This window comes from Durio zibethinus, chromosome 24 (assembly GCF_047325235.1).
Source record: "Durio zibethinus cultivar Kanyao isolate XHJ-2024 chromosome 24, ASM4732523v1, whole genome shotgun sequence".
NCBI lineage: Eukaryota > Viridiplantae > Streptophyta > Magnoliopsida > Malvales > Malvaceae > Durio > Durio zibethinus.
The window spans coordinates 9098748-9115913 of NC_143185.1; the positions used below are offsets into that span (position 1 = coordinate 9098748).

General features: G+C 29.8%; 2 protein-coding genes across 2 annotated transcripts; one reads left to right on the forward strand and one right to left on the reverse strand.

Moving 5' to 3' along the window:
• Positions 1-4961: 4961 nt before the first annotated feature.
• AUG1 (HAUS augmin-like complex subunit) lies at positions 4962-9275 on the forward strand. The gene is made up of 6 exons (XM_022919036.2): positions 4962-5374; positions 5463-5595; positions 5703-5837; positions 5922-6045; positions 8014-8151; positions 8886-9275. The coding sequence occupies exons 1-6, from the start codon at positions 5107-5109 to the stop codon at positions 8991-8993; spliced, it is 906 nt and encodes a 301-aa protein (XP_022774771.1). The 5' UTR covers positions 4962-5106; the 3' UTR covers positions 8994-9275.
• A 947-nt stretch (positions 9276-10222) lies between these two features.
• On the reverse strand, positions 10223-12201 carry LOC111316063 (RNA polymerase II transcriptional coactivator KIWI-like). Its single transcript, XM_022918078.2, has 4 exons — positions 11936-12201; positions 11670-11775; positions 10682-10704; positions 10223-10603 (listed from the first exon to the last, which is right to left on the reverse strand). The coding sequence occupies exons 1-4, from the start codon at positions 12071-12073 to the stop codon at positions 10544-10546; spliced, it is 327 nt and encodes a 108-aa protein (XP_022773813.2). The 5' UTR covers positions 12074-12201; the 3' UTR covers positions 10223-10543.
• Positions 12202-17166: the final 4965 nt, after the last annotated feature.

Sequence of the window (17166 nt, forward strand, 5' to 3'; positions counted from 1 at the left end):
GATAATTTTAAAAAATTCACAAGCTTCTCTTTCTGTCACTGACTCTTTGATTTACACTTCTAAGCTTTATATTAGGTGAGCCGTTTCACCTTCTTTTTCATTTTCTCCTACTTTACCTTTACCGTTTCTATCTTTTTCCAAAATTTTTGGAGTGTAGCACTGACCACTCCTGGTCATTCATGCTACACCGATTATGTTCGCTGCATTACCAAGCTGTCTAAAATAGTATTGGTATTAGGCTTTGAATCTCAACATCATAATCATATTTCTAAGGGACATCCTTGTTGTTTTCATAGGGAAAGGGTTAGGGACATAAATTGTCAATGTCATCTTAGAAAGAGAGATAGGTTCTATTGCCATGGGCTTTGGCTTCTCATTATAGAAAATAGTTAATGACTTAAGGATAAAAGTCTTACTAAAAGGCTCTCACACTATCATATTCACATTTTCATCAAACCTAAAATATAATTCTATCAAATGTGCATCCATCAAATTTTGTAATAATTGAGGGAAGGCTTTACATTCTTGAATGGAATGTCCCACCACCTCTCCATGATACTTGCGAACATGAGCAAGATCATGATTTTTATTAGCATTCTGAGATACTGCCTATATTATATTTGTCTTTACTAAACAATCATATACTCGCTCGAAAAGAGTCTCTACCTTATCTACCTATCTTTTAATTCTTACCTTTTGTTCATCACCAAAAGCATTTACCCCTTCCTTAACATGATTCGAAAGAGGGTTCCCACTACGCTTGACTTGTTCCTAGTATCAAAAGTCAACTTCCCATTTTTTATCCGACTCTACATTATGTTTTTAAAGGCCATGTAGTTTTTAATGGAATGTCCCATATTCTCGAAATGATAATCACACCGAGCATTGGGATCATACCATTTGGGGTATGACAGTTTCAAAGGTTTTATACAAACAGGAACGATAAGATGAACTTTTAACAATTATAGGTACAAATTCATATAGGGCATCAAGATTGGATCAAACTAGGTCTTTTTTTGGATTATCACATGAACTTTCTTAGTTATATGCTTGGATGGTTTATAGGGCAAAAGATTAAGTTGCTAAAGCAATGGTGTAACTAGGCATTTGAAGACAAAAACTTGATTGATATGGTGGTTAATAAGGTGGTTGGTGAGGTGGTTGATAAGGGCAGGGTCCTTGTGACACTTAATTTATCGAAAGGTAATGAGGTAGGTAAGTTAGGTAGGGCTGATACAGTGTGAACGATCTAGGTGGTGTGCTTTCATAAGTCATTGTGTGAGTTTTTCCTTATTTTTTCTTCATAGCTATTTCTTTTTTCGTAGTGGATGAATCATGCCCCTCGATTTTACCAGTTTTGATGGCATTTTCAATCATTTCATTAGAGATTACCATGTCAACAAAATTTTTGGTGCCATTTCTCATCAGTTTCTCGTAGTATGGTGCTCCAAGAGTATTTACAAACAACACAGTTGTCTTTTTTTTAATCAATAGTGTTGTACTTAAGCAACCACATCTCTCTATCGATGGGTGTACTCTTTAAAGGTTTTATGGGCTTTTTTTTTCATATTTTGGAGCAACAACCAATCAAGGGCCATGTTGATCATATGTTTGTAATAGGTGATAAAAAGCTCGTGCCAAATCTTTCTAAGAGTGGATCCAACTCTAAACTAGTTGTATGTACCACTTAGTTGCCAACCTAGTTAACTTATTTTGGAAGCAATGGATTAAGAGCTTGTCATTATAAGTGTGCCCAATCATTTTTTAGCAAAACATGGTAATGTAGGCAGTAAGGTACTTGTCCTATCATATTCTTTAAAACTGGAAACTTTGAATTCTGCTTAAATAATCAAGTTAAGTACCAGGCTGAGTTCATTAGCATTAATACTTCAAAAAATGTCATTTCTTTCAATTACCCTTAATCGTTCCTTAAGTAACTTATATTTGTTTTGCATGTCCCTGTTCTCAATTGGCTTCGACACATGTCTTAGCTTCTTTTGCTCCTTAGGGTTAATAAAATTCAAAAGGAAAATGCTAAAAATAAATCTGTTTAGCAATTAAGAAATAAAAAGTTAAAAAAAATGCAGAAAAGTAAAGAACTAAAATCTAAATCTTAATCTAAATTTTCTCTAATTGCTAGCTCTCTCCCCTTATTTATAGCCAAAAGGAAGAAGCTTAAGGTATAAAAAAAATCCAAAAAAATCTTTATTTGGCTGGGCACTTCTTGAGCTTTCTTCATTCTTGCTATACATAGCTTTGATGCATTGGTTGTTTGTTGTTTGGCTCCTTCACAATTTTGCAATTTGATTTCACATGGAATGGCTGGTCTAAGGAGTTAAAGTAAAGACCGATTATAGCTTTTGAAATTGCCACATTATTTCTTCTCATAGATGAACATGCCTTGAAGTTTTGGTGCTTTAGCCATGCACTTCCATCACTTCCACACACCAATGTCCTTGCATCTTTTTTTTTCTACAAAATATTTCAAATATTTTATAAACATTTTTATCCTTCATTTTACTAAAAAATGACTATGAAAATAATACTAAAAAATTATGCAAGGAAAATCAAGAAAACTTTAGAAGTGTCAATTTTACCTATTGATACTAGTTTAGGCCACTTGCACAAATTGCATAAAAAATCCTTCAAATTCGTGTCAAAATTGACCAAATTTCTTCATTTTCATAATTTATACCTACACATGAGATAAATGTGTATTTAAGAGTAATTTTGTCAAAAATCCTAAAGAATAAGTTAAAATATATGAAAAATTATACTAGAAATAAGCATACAAAAGCCAAAATTTTAGTGCAATCATTCAGTTTGAGCCAACCAATTTTTTTTTATTATTTTTCTTTCTTTAATGCAATGAAATGCACTGTTTTGGTACTTACATAAAATCAATAAAAACTCTAAAATTCAATTTTACACTTCTTCTTTCTAGAAACCCTATTAGTCGTTCTTTTCACTTTTGTCTTTCAAATCTCTCATTTAGTCTTCATTGTCATTGTCGATGACTTGGCAGAATCATTTATCTTGTTTCAAATCTTTCAAGAACTTTTCCTTTCTTTCACTCATTGCTTTTGACTTGGTAGAATCATTTTTTGTTTCTTTCTTTTTCTCTTCTTTTTTATCTTAATCATTTGTGTCTTTAAAATCCTAAATCTAACTATTTTTGCCGCTAATGGTTGTTAGTATAATATGGATTTGCAATTTTCTTTTTCCTTCATAAACGAAAAAACCCTTATAAAATGCAAAACCCTAATCCTTAAATCCTTTTCTAAAGTCATGTCTTGTTATTTTTTTTATTCTCATTTTATTGTTATTATGGGTTTTTTATTATTTTTTTATTCTGTATTTTATATATTTTAATTTATTTTGCTAATTTTGGCAGATATTAGTTGTGATATTTTCATGACAAATTTTTTTTTATTTTGATTTTATTATAAATTAAGGGTAAAAAAGTTATTTTGAAAATTGAATAAGTGTTAGAGAACTATCTTGGATAGTTTTTATATATAGGTATTAAGCTAGAGGGTGTTTTTTTTTTTTGTTTTCTGAGTGCGGTTGTTGGTTTACTTTGTAATTACTTGATTGGATTCCTGAGTTTTGTTGGGCTGATTCTAGGTTCTTGTTGCCGTGCTTTTTTTTTTTTTTTTTTTGAAATTATTGTAATTTTCATACTTAGTTGAAATATTTTTTAGGGTGTTTTCTAGATATGGTTGTTGGTTTCCTTTGTGATTGCTTATGATTGGTTTCTTTGGTTTTGTTTGGATAATTTTGGGTTCTCTTACTGCAATTTGTTTCTTTTATTCTAAAATTTTTGTAATTTTCATTATGATTAAAGGGTAAAATAATAATATCAAATGGTGGACAGGTGTCAAGGAACTATCTCCTAGGGAATTCTTTTTAATATATCTATAAATATAGGTATAGATTTGGTGCCAGCTAACAAGTTAAACAATAAAGAGACTATTTAATTAATATGACATGGCAATTATTGATTAATTAATAGACGTTAAAATTGCTTAGTTATGACTAAATTGAAGTTTGGGATAGCTTTAATATATTGTATAGATATGTTGATTCCTAAATTATTCCTCTAATTATTTTATAATATAAAATATAATTTGATCAATAATTTTAAAATAGGGATAGTTTTAATTGTTTTTATAAATAACTTTGTGTTATTATATTTTAAAACATTAATGTCATAAATAATCTTTAAACTATAATAAAATATTTAATGAGTATCTAAATTTTAAAAATTTCTAATATAATATTTAAATTATAAATCTATCAATTAATATATTCACCTTTAATGTGATTAAATCCAAATGATAATATATGATAAACAAATAATTATTTAATTTCATATTAATTAATAAATTTATAATTCGGATACCATATTAAAAATTTTTAAAATTCAAGTGTCATATAAAATATTTTATTATAATTTAAAAATTATTGGTAACATTAACCTTATTTTAAACAGTCTTTTTGGTAGCAACTTATAATGATAAAATAATAAATTTTTTTTATTTTCAACTTATTAAATAATAAAAAAAAATTTTCTTCCATTTATTTTTTCATCTTTCTTATTAAAGGTAAAACTAATACCAATCAAAAAAGATTTTCAATTTTTTCATTTTTTTCCTCTAATTTTTTCGTTTACATTCTCGAGCAAGTCTAAATATTAAAAGAAATATCCAAAACAATCTAAAAATTCTTTGATGGGCACAAAAAAAAATTCTAAAAAGATAATATATGACTTCAAAACATTTTAACAAATAAAATGGGAGACAGAATAATTTGCTTTGAGTTTTGACTCAAATTGAAAATTGAAAAAATTTTAATTAAATAAAACCAATTTGATTTGATTGATTATTTTTGAACAGTTAACAAGTGCTTGTGAAAAAAAAAATAATAATAAAAGAAAAAAGTTGAAAATTGAAATGTTACCAGGCGAGGCGAGCTCAGCGTTTAAGAGGGACATTGAAATGTCTTTTTGTTTTGTCCTGCGACGGATTGCCCAACTCTTTTCTTATTCAAAATTAGAATCAGTGGTACTCGCTTCCAACTCACCGAGCCGACTCACTGCAAAAAATGAATGAAATGATCTCCGGAGTGGGTGATCCGGTGGTAACGGACGCAACAAAGGGCGGTGGATCTGATGCCGCTCGAATTGCGGAAGTGAAGGCGTGGCTGGCGGCTCAGTTTGATGCCGCCGGGAAGGAAGTCCCTAATTTCGAATACACTCCGCGAAGCATCGCCCATTTGTACAATCTGGCTACTGTCTCGCAGGCCAAGACTCAAGCAGCCAACATTGTTGCCAATGATTTTCGCCAGAAAGCCGCCGAATACCGTTCTCAAGGTCCCAAAATTCTTATTTTTTGAATTAAATTTCTCTTAATTTCAATAAGTTTGTCTTATTCTGCCTAAAATGAAAATTTCTTTCATAGCGGCACGAATTAGAGAGATATTGGAGAACGTAGGATTAGCGCAGGAGAGTTTGCCGTCAAATGTTGTTGCGTCGGCGCATGTTCTGGCAAATGTTGCTAATTTGTTGAATATTCGAGACACTGAACTTAGTAGGTGGGTTGCCTTCAACTTACAATTTCTAATACTTCCATAATTCATGTTGATTTCCGTGTACTATATTTGGAATTTAATGAGACTGAAACAAAAAATTTTGAATCTAGTTTTCTTGTAGCAATGGGTGATATTTCTTTAAGAAAAACTGGGGTAGAGGAGAAGAGGGCTAAAGTGCACAAAGAGTCCAAAACTCTTCTCGAGTATACTCGAAAAGCAATTGCAAGGCTAACCTATTTGAAAAGGTAAAACTTATACATTTGCCACCCTAAATTTAACTCTTTGTTTGAGTCTGTGGTTATTGAGAAGGACTCACCTTTGCGGTGTAGGACATTAGCTCAACTAGAAGATGATGTGGCTCCATGTGAGGCTCAAATGGAAAATTGGAAGACGAACTTGGGAGTTATGGCATCAAAGGAGCGACAGTATGTGCAACAGTATAACAACTATAAGGTATGGTTCCTTTGTATTATTATTATTATTATTATTTTCAGGAAGCATTAAGTTGCAGACCTAATTAGAGAAATTTAAGCTGTTGGTTCTTCTGAGATGACCTTGCCATTCACCAGTAAAAAAGGAAACAAATGGATGAAAGAAAAGCTGCCAATGCCATAAGTTGATGAAATTTACCAGGATATTCATGGTTAATATTGTAGCTGACTGGCAGGTTTATAGTTTATCAATGTCATATAGAAATACAGATAGGACATTCTATGTATAAAAGAACTTTGTATTATAATTCAAAATTATAATAAATAAAATAGGTTGAAAAGGTAACTTATAATTTTATACATAGATAGAGTTAGAATAGAGTAGATTATATGGTTCAATTTTAAAGCTGAAACCAGCATGTCTATCTGAGGTACTACAGAGTGGATAGAGGGAAAAGAGGTGAATATTACATGGTTGATGTTTCAAAGCTGTGAAAAGCAATTGCTGAGATACTATCAAGAAGAAAGAAAGAAGCATGTCGGAGGTGGAAAAGAAACAATCACTTAAATCACAAAATTCTCCAAAATCTCTGAATATGAAAAGTTTTAGCAAGAGAAAGTTTGTGTAAGAATATACTAAATTGTCTTATTTGGATTATGTTTCTGTGAATCATTAGCCTTGAGTAATCAAAAACTAAATTCTGCTTTAAACCCTTTTACTTAACACAATGGATTAACCAAAACAGCCTTGGACACCAAACTCAACTTCCTTGGATGTAAGTGATTTCTTTTGCTATTTATGAACAACCCTGACCTTAGACTTTGGTTGTTTCCAAAGAGGATAGCATCTATTTTACCAAATTGTTGATGTGATGTAAGGCAGGAAGTGATTAAGAAAATCTGCTTACATGGGGAAAAAGATGTATGGTTTTAGGGTTTAATTGGATGGAGCAAATACTCACAGTGTGCTGGCTGGTTTATCATGGAAAGAACTTGTTTTGAGGTTAAAATAAACAAAAATTAAAATAATAATACTGCTCTCACTTTGTTTTATATGATACGTGTTATGTATAAATAGTTTGATTCACCTTGGTAAGTCATGAGCCACGCATTAGTTTGCTTTTTCCTTGCAGTTCTTAGGTTGGTTGGACTTCAATTCTGGTAATATGGCAGGCTTCCAAATGAGTTATTCTTAGTTTCGTCCATAAAATGTAGTTTTAATCGATTTATGCCCATAAATTCTGTTGTCTGTAATTAAAATTAAAAGTGGCTGTTCATTTGAAAAGTTTTTCTTTGGTTTTGGGCTTTTGGCTTCAAGTGTAAGTAGAAAATTAACTTAGTTTGACCTGTTATGAGAATGCAAGGGCCAGATGATAGATTGTTTGATTACCTTGTATTATTTTTAAAAGCCTTGAAGCCTACTTTGCCATAGTTGTTGGTCATTAGAGCTGCTAAATAGGCACCATTTTGCAATCAATAAACTCATGCACTCGGACTAGTTCTGCTGAGGGTTATAGGATCTTAATTTCTTCCAAAGAGGTGAATTATGTAGCTATTATCTCTAGCATCCTATCAAATTGTTCATTATCCACTAAGATATTTGTTCTCACCCAACCAGTTAATACAAAAAGCTATTCTACATTTCTACTCGATAGAACTGGTTGATTTAAGAATCACCAAAAAAGGTTGGTATTCTTCTCCTCCAGTCGTAGTCAATGACCTCTTTTAGAATTTTCTAGTTGATAGTTGCTGCAAATTTATCTTTAGATCATTTGAGTAGATGAATCATTTTCCTTGGTGAATTTTGCACATGTGCATATGATGGGATTTAAATAATACAGTGCTGCACGTAAAGCTACAAGTACGTAGCTAGTCTTGTCTTCTCCCCTCATTGTTAATATTATCAAGATTTTGGCTATCAAATAATCACCTACTATTCTCTTGCTTCAAGTCTTTCTGCATTTCATTTATGCTTAATCTTTTTTGTCAGGCATTACTAAATCGTGTGGGCTACACGCCCGAAATTAATCATGGGGTGTTGGTTGAAATGGCTGAGCACAGGAAGGAATTAGAGAAGAAGACCAAGCCCATCTTAGATACTTTGAGGAGCTATCAGGACTTGCCTCCGGTAATTTTTTATTATGGCTGACATTGGAGCATTAGTGCTTTGGAGTTCATGTTTTTTCCATGCAATTCAAAATTTCTACACCATTACACTTTGTGTTTATCTTCTATATCAGACTCTTTGGTACAGGATCCTCTTGTCCAACTGGGTTCATTGCGCATCATGTCTTGTGTTAAGTTACAAGAATAAAAACGTAGTTGGAGACATACGAGGTTGCCATGCATCTTTACAATAAAGTTTCACATAGGTTTTATTTTTTTTTTTCTTTCTTTTTTTTGCATATTTCTTTCTCAATATCATTTATGGTTGTGATATACATTTAAACAAATGTATTTAATGTATAAACATATGAACAACTAATTTATATTTAATGTATACATTTAATCTCGTCAAATGCATAATCAGATACCCTTTTCCATGTGTCCTAACATTTTGGGGGTACCCTGCTTGGCACTGCATGTCATGTAGCACTTGTATCCTTGTCAACAAATCATAATATAGGTAATGCTGTTTATTCAGCTGGTCTGTGATCAAGTTCAATTTTGTTTTCGACCGTGTAGGATGTTTTAGACTTAGGGCCCTAGTTTCCATATCCCTGTCCTTGAAATGGGATGATTCTCTTTGATACTTGTCTTGGAGTTGCAACTCCTTTTTTGGTGTTCTGTTAATGTTGTCACTGATCATGAGGGAAGGTACCCTAACAAGCTCATTATTACTATTTTTTTTTTGTTGTGCAGGATAAAGCTTTGGCTGCCTTAGCAATCGAGGACAAGAAAAGGCAGTATGCTGCTGCTGAAAAATATCTTGAAGACGTGTTGCATTCAGCCCTTGCTACGTCAGATTGATTGCCTTAAAATAGATTTTGCTTTCTTGCTTCTAAATGTGCCTTTTTTTTTTTTAAATTTTTTATTGGAGAACTTCTGAAAGGTTGAGTTGGCCCAGGTGGTTGAAGCCGAAAGAAGAGTATGCCAAGTCCTTATTGACTTTCAGGGTTCCCCCCCCCCCCCCCTCCCCCCAACTTTTGTGTGTATTGTGATTTCTGTAAATGCAGACAACTTAGATTGATATGTTTCTATGCACTTAAAACCTTTTCATCAAGCAAAATTGCCATGAGATTCAAGTTCTAATGTGTTATATTAGTTCGAAGTTATGGTATATGCTGTTTGTGCATATGTATGCTTTTTCTGATGTGAATGCCAAGCGAACTTCTGAAAACCGCTCTCATCTGTATTTAGATCTTTCCTTTGTTTATTTATTAAAAGAACAAGAGAAGAAAAAGATGATGTTTAAGAACTGCCTGCCTCCTGCTCTTTCTCCTTGTTATCAACTTTGCAATGCAGCTATCCTGGATTTTTTTTTTTTTTTTTGGGTACAGAATAAGCTCTAGCTTGAGAATAGAAAAAGAGTTGTAGATGTTGGGATTAGAATCTCAACTTTACTGGAAATCATCTTTTAAGAATGGCTGCATAAATCAACTAAGCATTCTAAAGATTTTTTAAAAGTAATTGTATGAACCAACTAAGTTAAATTTCAGATTCTGCTATCCAGGAATTTAATTACTATAAAGTTGATCTTTCATTTGGTTTGCCCTTCTCTATTGTCTTTTCTTTATTTAAGATACTGCGTTGCTCCCTTTCCTGGATGCCAATAGCAATTCTCTTCCTTCTGTTTTTTTCTCTTTGAAATTGTCATGAAACAATAACCATGCTAGATTCTTCTATCGATTCATTGTTTTGAGCTCTTGGTGACCCCTTTGAAGCATGCCATTTGGCATTTTTGCAGTGTTTCTCGGACTTTGAAGATCAACACCAATTTGAGGGACGGTTCAACTTGGTTTACTTTTTACATTTGAAGCATCCCTTTGAAACCTCTTGTTCTCAATTACATATTTCCAACAAAAGAATAAAGTTTAGCGAAGAAAATACCAAAAACGACTTATTTTCTTTCTTTTCCCTGTTTTATTGAATTGCATCTTTAATTTCTCTTTCTGAATAGCTGAGCTGACCACTATCTTTCAAGCCAAACCGGTATCCACAATTTTAGTTAGTGCTGCTAGAGTTCAAATGCATGAAAATTGACGAAAAGTTCAACTGAAAACTATAGAGGCCTATCTATTTCCTCCAAGTCTCCATTTACTGATCATGTTAATATCATCCAACATGAAGATACAGCAGATATTAGTTTTATAGCTAAAGCTACACAACTCATTACACAAAAGGGAGGTCCGCCTAATGAAATCTTTAAGTTTAGCAACTTCAAAACCAAGTCAATATAGACCTCTGGTAAAACACAAAACCTCGACCACCAGCAACTTCACTTTCCAGCATAAACAAAAAGAAGCCCTGACACCTTAGACTCCCATCATCTTCTGTAAATGGTACACCATGTCTACTTCCTAAGAGTTCCCAGCAAGTGCCTTATCAATTTCCTCCGCATGATCCCGTAGAATGTTCCACTGAACCAGAAGAAAATCAGATAAGTGAAACGTACCCATAATCATCATAGTAGAAAGCATAAACTTTGTAATTCATACCTGATCCAGACTCAGAGCAATACCTAGAAGGAGCATAAGATGTTAGTTCATGAATATTAACAATTACAAAGGAAAAAGAAAATGGGAAAGAAAGATGCCAACTCTAAGCTTCAGAAGCCAAAATCCTCAAATTCTTTTATGCATCAACAACATGAATCCCAGTGTAGCACCAAGATAAGCATGGAGAGAGAGAAAGAGAGAGAGAGAGATGTCAAACTTTTCCAAAGCAAATTTACCCACCCAAAAATTCATCAACAATCTATATCTTCTTCAAATAAGGGTTTTCTCCTTTTATCGGATACAAATAGCAGAGATTCCCAACTTTGAAAAAGTCTATTTACGTTGGTTGAAATTCAATAACAGTGGGGAAACAAATTCATCAACCAAATTAATATTAAAAAAAATTAGTACATTAATCTCAACATAGAATACCATGAGTAATTTGGGGCGGGCAGCATTGGCAAGTGCATGCCTTGGTGCTAAGTCATAAAGCAAGTCATGAAGGAAACATTGAACTTTAACAGATGATGAACTTTAGTAGAGCTAATATTTAAAACTTTTTACGTAAGTAACGAACACAAGACAATAAGCAATGAATAAAAACAGAATAACTAACAAAATGCATCGCAATACCATATTTTTAATCTAACCTAAGACAATAGGCAATTGGTAGAAAGGTCCAACCTAAATTAAAGTCACAACAAACCAAACTTAATAACAACACTTAACATTCCCCTTCACATTTAGGTTCAAACTTACTGAAAAATTGGACTATACTCAAGAAAACAAACAAGTTTGCAGGATAGAAGGCCTGTATACAACAACATAACTTTCTTTCTCAGTTAAAACACCCCTGTTGTACATATCAGAGACTAAGTTAAGTCAAACTTCAAATGTAAACTGAAAAAAAAAAAAAAAAAAACAGAAATAACACATACCTGAAAACAAAATTTTTGGAAATAAAACAAAAAAAAGAAAAGAAAAGGACCTTTTTTGCCAGGCAATTGTTTACCATCCTTGATATAGAATTCACGAATATCAACCCAAAATTTTCCATTCCAGTTCCTCACTGAAACTCTTCTATTCTTGGATATCTGCAGCCCAAAAGGAAAATTTTCCAGATTTCACTAACTTTGTTCAATAAAAAATTAAAAAAAGAAAAGAAAAGAAAACCCTAGAATCGCATATGTTCGAAAAATAGAGCCATGAAATAGAATATAAAGGGAGAAAGAGCGAGAGAATGTGGAGAATGACCTCGCAGACGACGATGTCGTCGGAATCGTCAGAGTCGACGGCAGCAGAAGTTTTGGAGGCTTTCTTGGTGGGTGCGTGGCCCTCATGCTCTTCGGAAGCGTGATCCTCTCCGTCCTTTCTCTTCCCTCTAAACGACATTCTCACCAACTAGCTTTCTACTTCGCAAATTGCAAGCTTCTTTTTTAATAACTCAGTACCTCCCCCTCGCTTTTTTATTTGCCTTTAAAACTTGCTAACGACGCTCCGCAATCAACACCATTTTTTTTTTTATTTTTTTATGAGAATTCATTTCTTTATGAGCTTATTTGTATTCTTTTTTTTTTTCTATATATTTCAAATTATTTTAAAATAAAATTATTTAATTAATTTAAAAAAATAAAAAATATAAGTTTGCAAATTTTAAAATTTTAACATTTTTAAAAACTTTCAAATTTTTAAATGTTTCCGGATCACATATACGAAAATTTTTAAAAATTTTAAACTTACATTAAGAATATAATTTAAGTGGCTTAAACATTTATTAGAAATATCAATCATTTCCCCTTTCTTAGATTATTGAAATAAAAAAGAAATTAAAAAATATTATGGAAATAAAAAAAAATTAAAAAACACATGTTGTAATCATGTGCTTTTTTATATTAAATCTATAGTTTTTGTTCATCAATTTATAAATGAGGTTTTAATTATTTAAAACAAATTATATTTTTTTAATATTATAAAAATTCTTCAAAATATGAGATTTTTTATTAATTGAAGTTTTGAATTTAGAGTTTAATTTTTAGGGTTGTCTACCAAGATTGATTAAAAAATTTACCTAATATAAATATGCAAAAAATTTTAAAAATGAAAAAACTAATTAAATAATTTTAAAAAGAAAATGTAAAAAAAAAAAAATGCCAAATAGAAGCTTCATTTCTTTTTGATTTAAGGTAAATGGTGGTCTTCAAATTTTTGAACCCACGTTGTTTTGGTCCATTAATTTCAAAAAGTAGCTTGTTAGTCGTTGATTGTATTGTAACATTCTTGGTCCTCAAAATTTATAGCGCATATTGTTTGTGTTCTCAACTTTTTTTTTAAATAATACATATTTTAAAATTTTTAGTATATTTTATCAAATATTATAATTTAAAATAAATACATTTGAGAATATCTTATTTTAAATATTTTTTATTTTTTAAACATAATATAGATTCTTAAAATATTTATAAATATTATAATTTAAATAAAGATTAATATCATGAATGATTCTTAAATTATAGTAAAATATTAAATATGATACTTGAACTTTAATAATTTTTAATATGATAATTAAATTATAAATCTGTTAATTAATATAATATTTATCTTAAACTTAACTAATTTCGAATTATAACACATAATAAATAAAAAAAATTTTAAATATCATTTTATTTGATAAATTTATAATTCAAATATCATATTAAATATTTTATTATAATTTAAAAATTATTTATGACATTAACTTTTTAAATAACTTAGTTTTCAAAGTATCTATTTTTAAAAAGTTTTTTTTTATTTTTCAAATATAAATTAGTTTCTATCCTCGGTGTGGGGTGGTTTGCATCTAAGCCTATGCAAAATGTGCTAGACGTCCGTGGGAATGGGTGTCTTTGGTGTGGGACGGTAATCATGCTTTTTTTTTTTTTTCTCTGTTCAGCTACTAGATAATTTTCGTCAGTTAAAATATCGTTAAGACAAATGATTAAATTAATTTCAATAAAATTAAAAATAATAATAGAGATGAAATTAATTAAATAAAAATATAATTAAAAATAGTGGTATGATATTTATTTAAATACAAATGCAAAGATGATAATAATATAAAATATAATAAAAATAAAAAAATACTAAAAATATTAAATTAAAATTGATATATAATAAATTTTATTATATATTTTATATTTATAAATTTAACAAATAATTAAAAGTTAATAAATTTTTTTATGAAATCATAATTTTATTAAAAATTAATAATATATTTATACATATTAAAATTTTATGGTACTGCACTAATATATTAAATGTGATTTTAGTGGAGTTAGGATCTCAACTGCACCCCACTAAAGGTGCAATTGGATCGAAACGGCCCCTAGTAGACCTTTCACTATGTTTTGCCTTTTAGTTACCCTTCAATTTATATCGTAAAGACAAAAATGTTACTACAATTTTTTTATGTTAATTTTTTATTTAAAAATTATGAAATAATTTTGTCATTTTATTATAATAAATAAAATTTATTATTATATTATGAATTAAGAAATAAATAAATTTTATTATTATATAATATACTAATAAATATTTAAATTTCATTGTTAAAATATTAATACAAGTTAACTAAAAAATAGATAACTACATAAATAATAAAAAATAAAGAAAAAAATTATTTGTTATATTATTATTTTTATCAAATTTTAATTATTTATTAAAAATTATTATTTTACATAAAAAAATCTAATAATTTTTAACTATTTATTAATTTTATAAATGTTAAATAATTTAAAATGTTTGTGAAATATAATTTTTAATTTAATATTTTTAATAATTCACCTCAGTGCACTAGGGATGACAACGAGTTGATGTGTGACAAGTTTTCACTTGCCTTAGCATCTATCCAACTTTTAAAAAATCTTATCAGATTATGATCTAACCCAGCTGCAGATTATTATTTCAATACTTGATTTTGACCAAACACATATATGTAATTCGCATTTAATCCTCATTTGATCCAAAATAATATTATTTCATAAAATATTATTTTTAATATAAATTATATCTTAATTATATATAAATATAGTATTTTTATTAAATTAATATTTTAAATTAAGTTGTTAAATACTAATTTTATTAATATATATGTATATATATAAAAATATAAAATTAAATAAAAAAATTATATATATATATCTTGAGGGAAGTTGCAACAGAGGACCCTAAAACTCAATTTCGACTTGACCTTGATTTTTAAAAGAAAAATACTTGACCTACCTCTTATCTGACCTTCAATTTTTAAAAAAATCACCCTTGTACGATTAAGACGAGTCAAAATTTATCGAATATGAGTTGTTTTATCATTCCTAATTGAATTGCTACTTTTGCATCCAAACACTTACTTAAAAGGTGAACTAAAAGAATGCCTCGAAATATTATCCCACATGTGCTTAGGGTAACATTCCCAAGTTTGACTAGTGTAGGTGTTTGAGTAAAATTGAGATTGTTCATCATATGAACACCTATCACTATGGTAAATTCTACCATGCACTTCACCATTATAATCTTGGCTTGGGAATTGATGAACAAGATTTGGTTTAGAATCATTTTTAGCTTTAATGGCTTCTAGTTGCTTTTTTGAAGAGTTTATTTTTATAAATAAAGCTTTAAGGGTTTACTCTCTTTTGGCTTTATTTTCATCACTTGACCATTGTACTAAGTAGTCATTAGCATAATAAGGTTTAGCATGGTCCTCATAGTGCTTGGCTACCTCATAAAGCTTAAATTCCCACATGAGAAGAAAAATAAATCCTAAACAAAAACGATGTATACTAAGGCTATCCACGTTAACCTATCTACGTTATAGCTATGTAAAGTAAAGGAATATGCATGTACTTTAGTTTAAGCTATGCTAAGGCCATGTACACTAAGTAACTATCCTAAGTTATATAAACTAAAGGTGAATTAATCTATAAAAGAGCATGTCAAAGCATGATATTAGCCTAATAGAAATCTTGACAACCTAATCCTCGACAATGTTGCCAAAAACTTGATTGGAGATTTCTACAAGCACATAGATCGTTCCTATGAGGATTAGCTAAAAAGTTCAAGTTAAATATCTATTCTTACCACACTCAATTTAAAGTTAATCTTTTCGATTAGAGGAAGCATTATTAAGCTAGTCTCAACAAGAAAGTAAAAACAAAGAAGTGAAATGCACATAACTGAAAACAAGCTTAATAAGTGCAAAGAAAGTATACATGAAAACCTAAGAAAAACAATAGCTAATTTGCATTGATTGAAATCAAACATCATTGAAACGTATATATAAACTATTGAACATGAATTAGAAAGATAAAATTAAAACAAAACATCGAGTGAAACATGAAAATTGAATGTAAACCAAATTTAACTACCTAAAATGAAACTAACTAACCACTAAACTTCCTTTGAAAATACATCTTAATTCTTATTACATTTTTTCTAAAACAAAATATTAAATGCAAGAACAACAATGAAACATGAATTAAACCATAATTGAATTGAACTTGTTTAAGAGAAATTGCAAGGGAAGTTCAAAATCTTGAAAACCCGAAACTAACTTCAAATTTGGAAATGCAGCAATTTCAAAATTTAAAACTAGATCTATAATCCTAGAGTGTGAATGAACTAAAACTAAGCTGAGGAAACTTAGATCTACAAGTTAACTACAAGATCTAACAAAGAAATAAATCAAAACAATGCATTAACAAGCTCAATCAACTTCTACAAAAATCAAGTGCAAAAAATGTAAAAATAGAGCAATTGAAAAGAAATTAACCAAAGACTATGTAAAAGCATGAAATTAAAGGCAATGAATCATAAAACTTAAAGTAAACAAGTAAAATAACAAGTGTAAAAGAGATAAAGAATCATCCAGCTACCTAGCATGGAGAAAAAGCCACCATAAATACTGTCACCACCTACTACTAGATTTCCAACCAAGAATTTGATAATTTTTAGAAAAAAAATGTAGAAGAAATTTGACAATGAAAATTTCTAGATCTAACGTCCTATGAATTGAGAGTTTGAAGAAAAACAATTGAAGTAAAATAAGCAAGAAATCATAGAGATCTAATATGAAAACTAAAAGTAGTACGAGCTAAAAATATTCGAACAGTTTTGAGTAACTAATGGAAAAACTTGTAAATGTGCAAGAAAACTAATAAAAATTAAATTGCATTGCTTGAATCTTAAAGTGCATGAAAATTAAATGCAAAAAATGTAAGTTTTGTTGGAAAATTAAATGAATTTTCTCCCAAATAACCCTATTAAAGAATAAGGAGTAAATTGCTTGAAAGAAAATGAACATGAAAAGTAAATGCAAGAAATGTAAATCCTAAAATCTAATATCTAATCTCACTTTCATCTAACTCCTTGGTTGGTTACTAGTTCTATTTATAGGCCAAGGATGATGTATTTAAACTAATCAAATAACAAAAATATGTTAGCTAGGATGCCACTTG

Bases quoted from the DNA above. Each gene is read 5' to 3' on its own strand.
- AUG1 (XM_022919036.2), top strand. From the start codon at position 5,107: ATGAATGAAATGATCTCCGGAGTGGGTGATCCGGTGGTAACGGACGCA. The intron at 5,596-5,702 runs GTGGGTTGCCTT...TTTTGAATCTAG, and splicing joins CGAGACACTGAACTTAGTAG to TTTTCTTGTAGCAATGGGTG. The intron at 6,046-8,013 runs GTATGGTTCCTT...CTTTTTTGTCAG, and splicing joins AACAGTATAACAACTATAAG to GCATTACTAAATCGTGTGGG.
- LOC111316063 (XM_022918078.2), bottom strand. From the start codon at position 12,073: ATGTCGTTTAGAGGGAAGAGAAAGGACGGAGAGGATCACGCTTCCGAA. The intron at 11,776-11,935 runs GTCATTCTCCAC...TTTGGGCTGCAG, and splicing joins ACGACATCGTCGTCTGCGAG to ATATCCAAGAATAGAAGAGT. The intron at 10,604-10,681 runs GTATGAATTACA...CTTCTGGTTCAG, and splicing joins TTGCTCTGAGTCTGGATCAG to TGGAACATTCTACGGGATCA.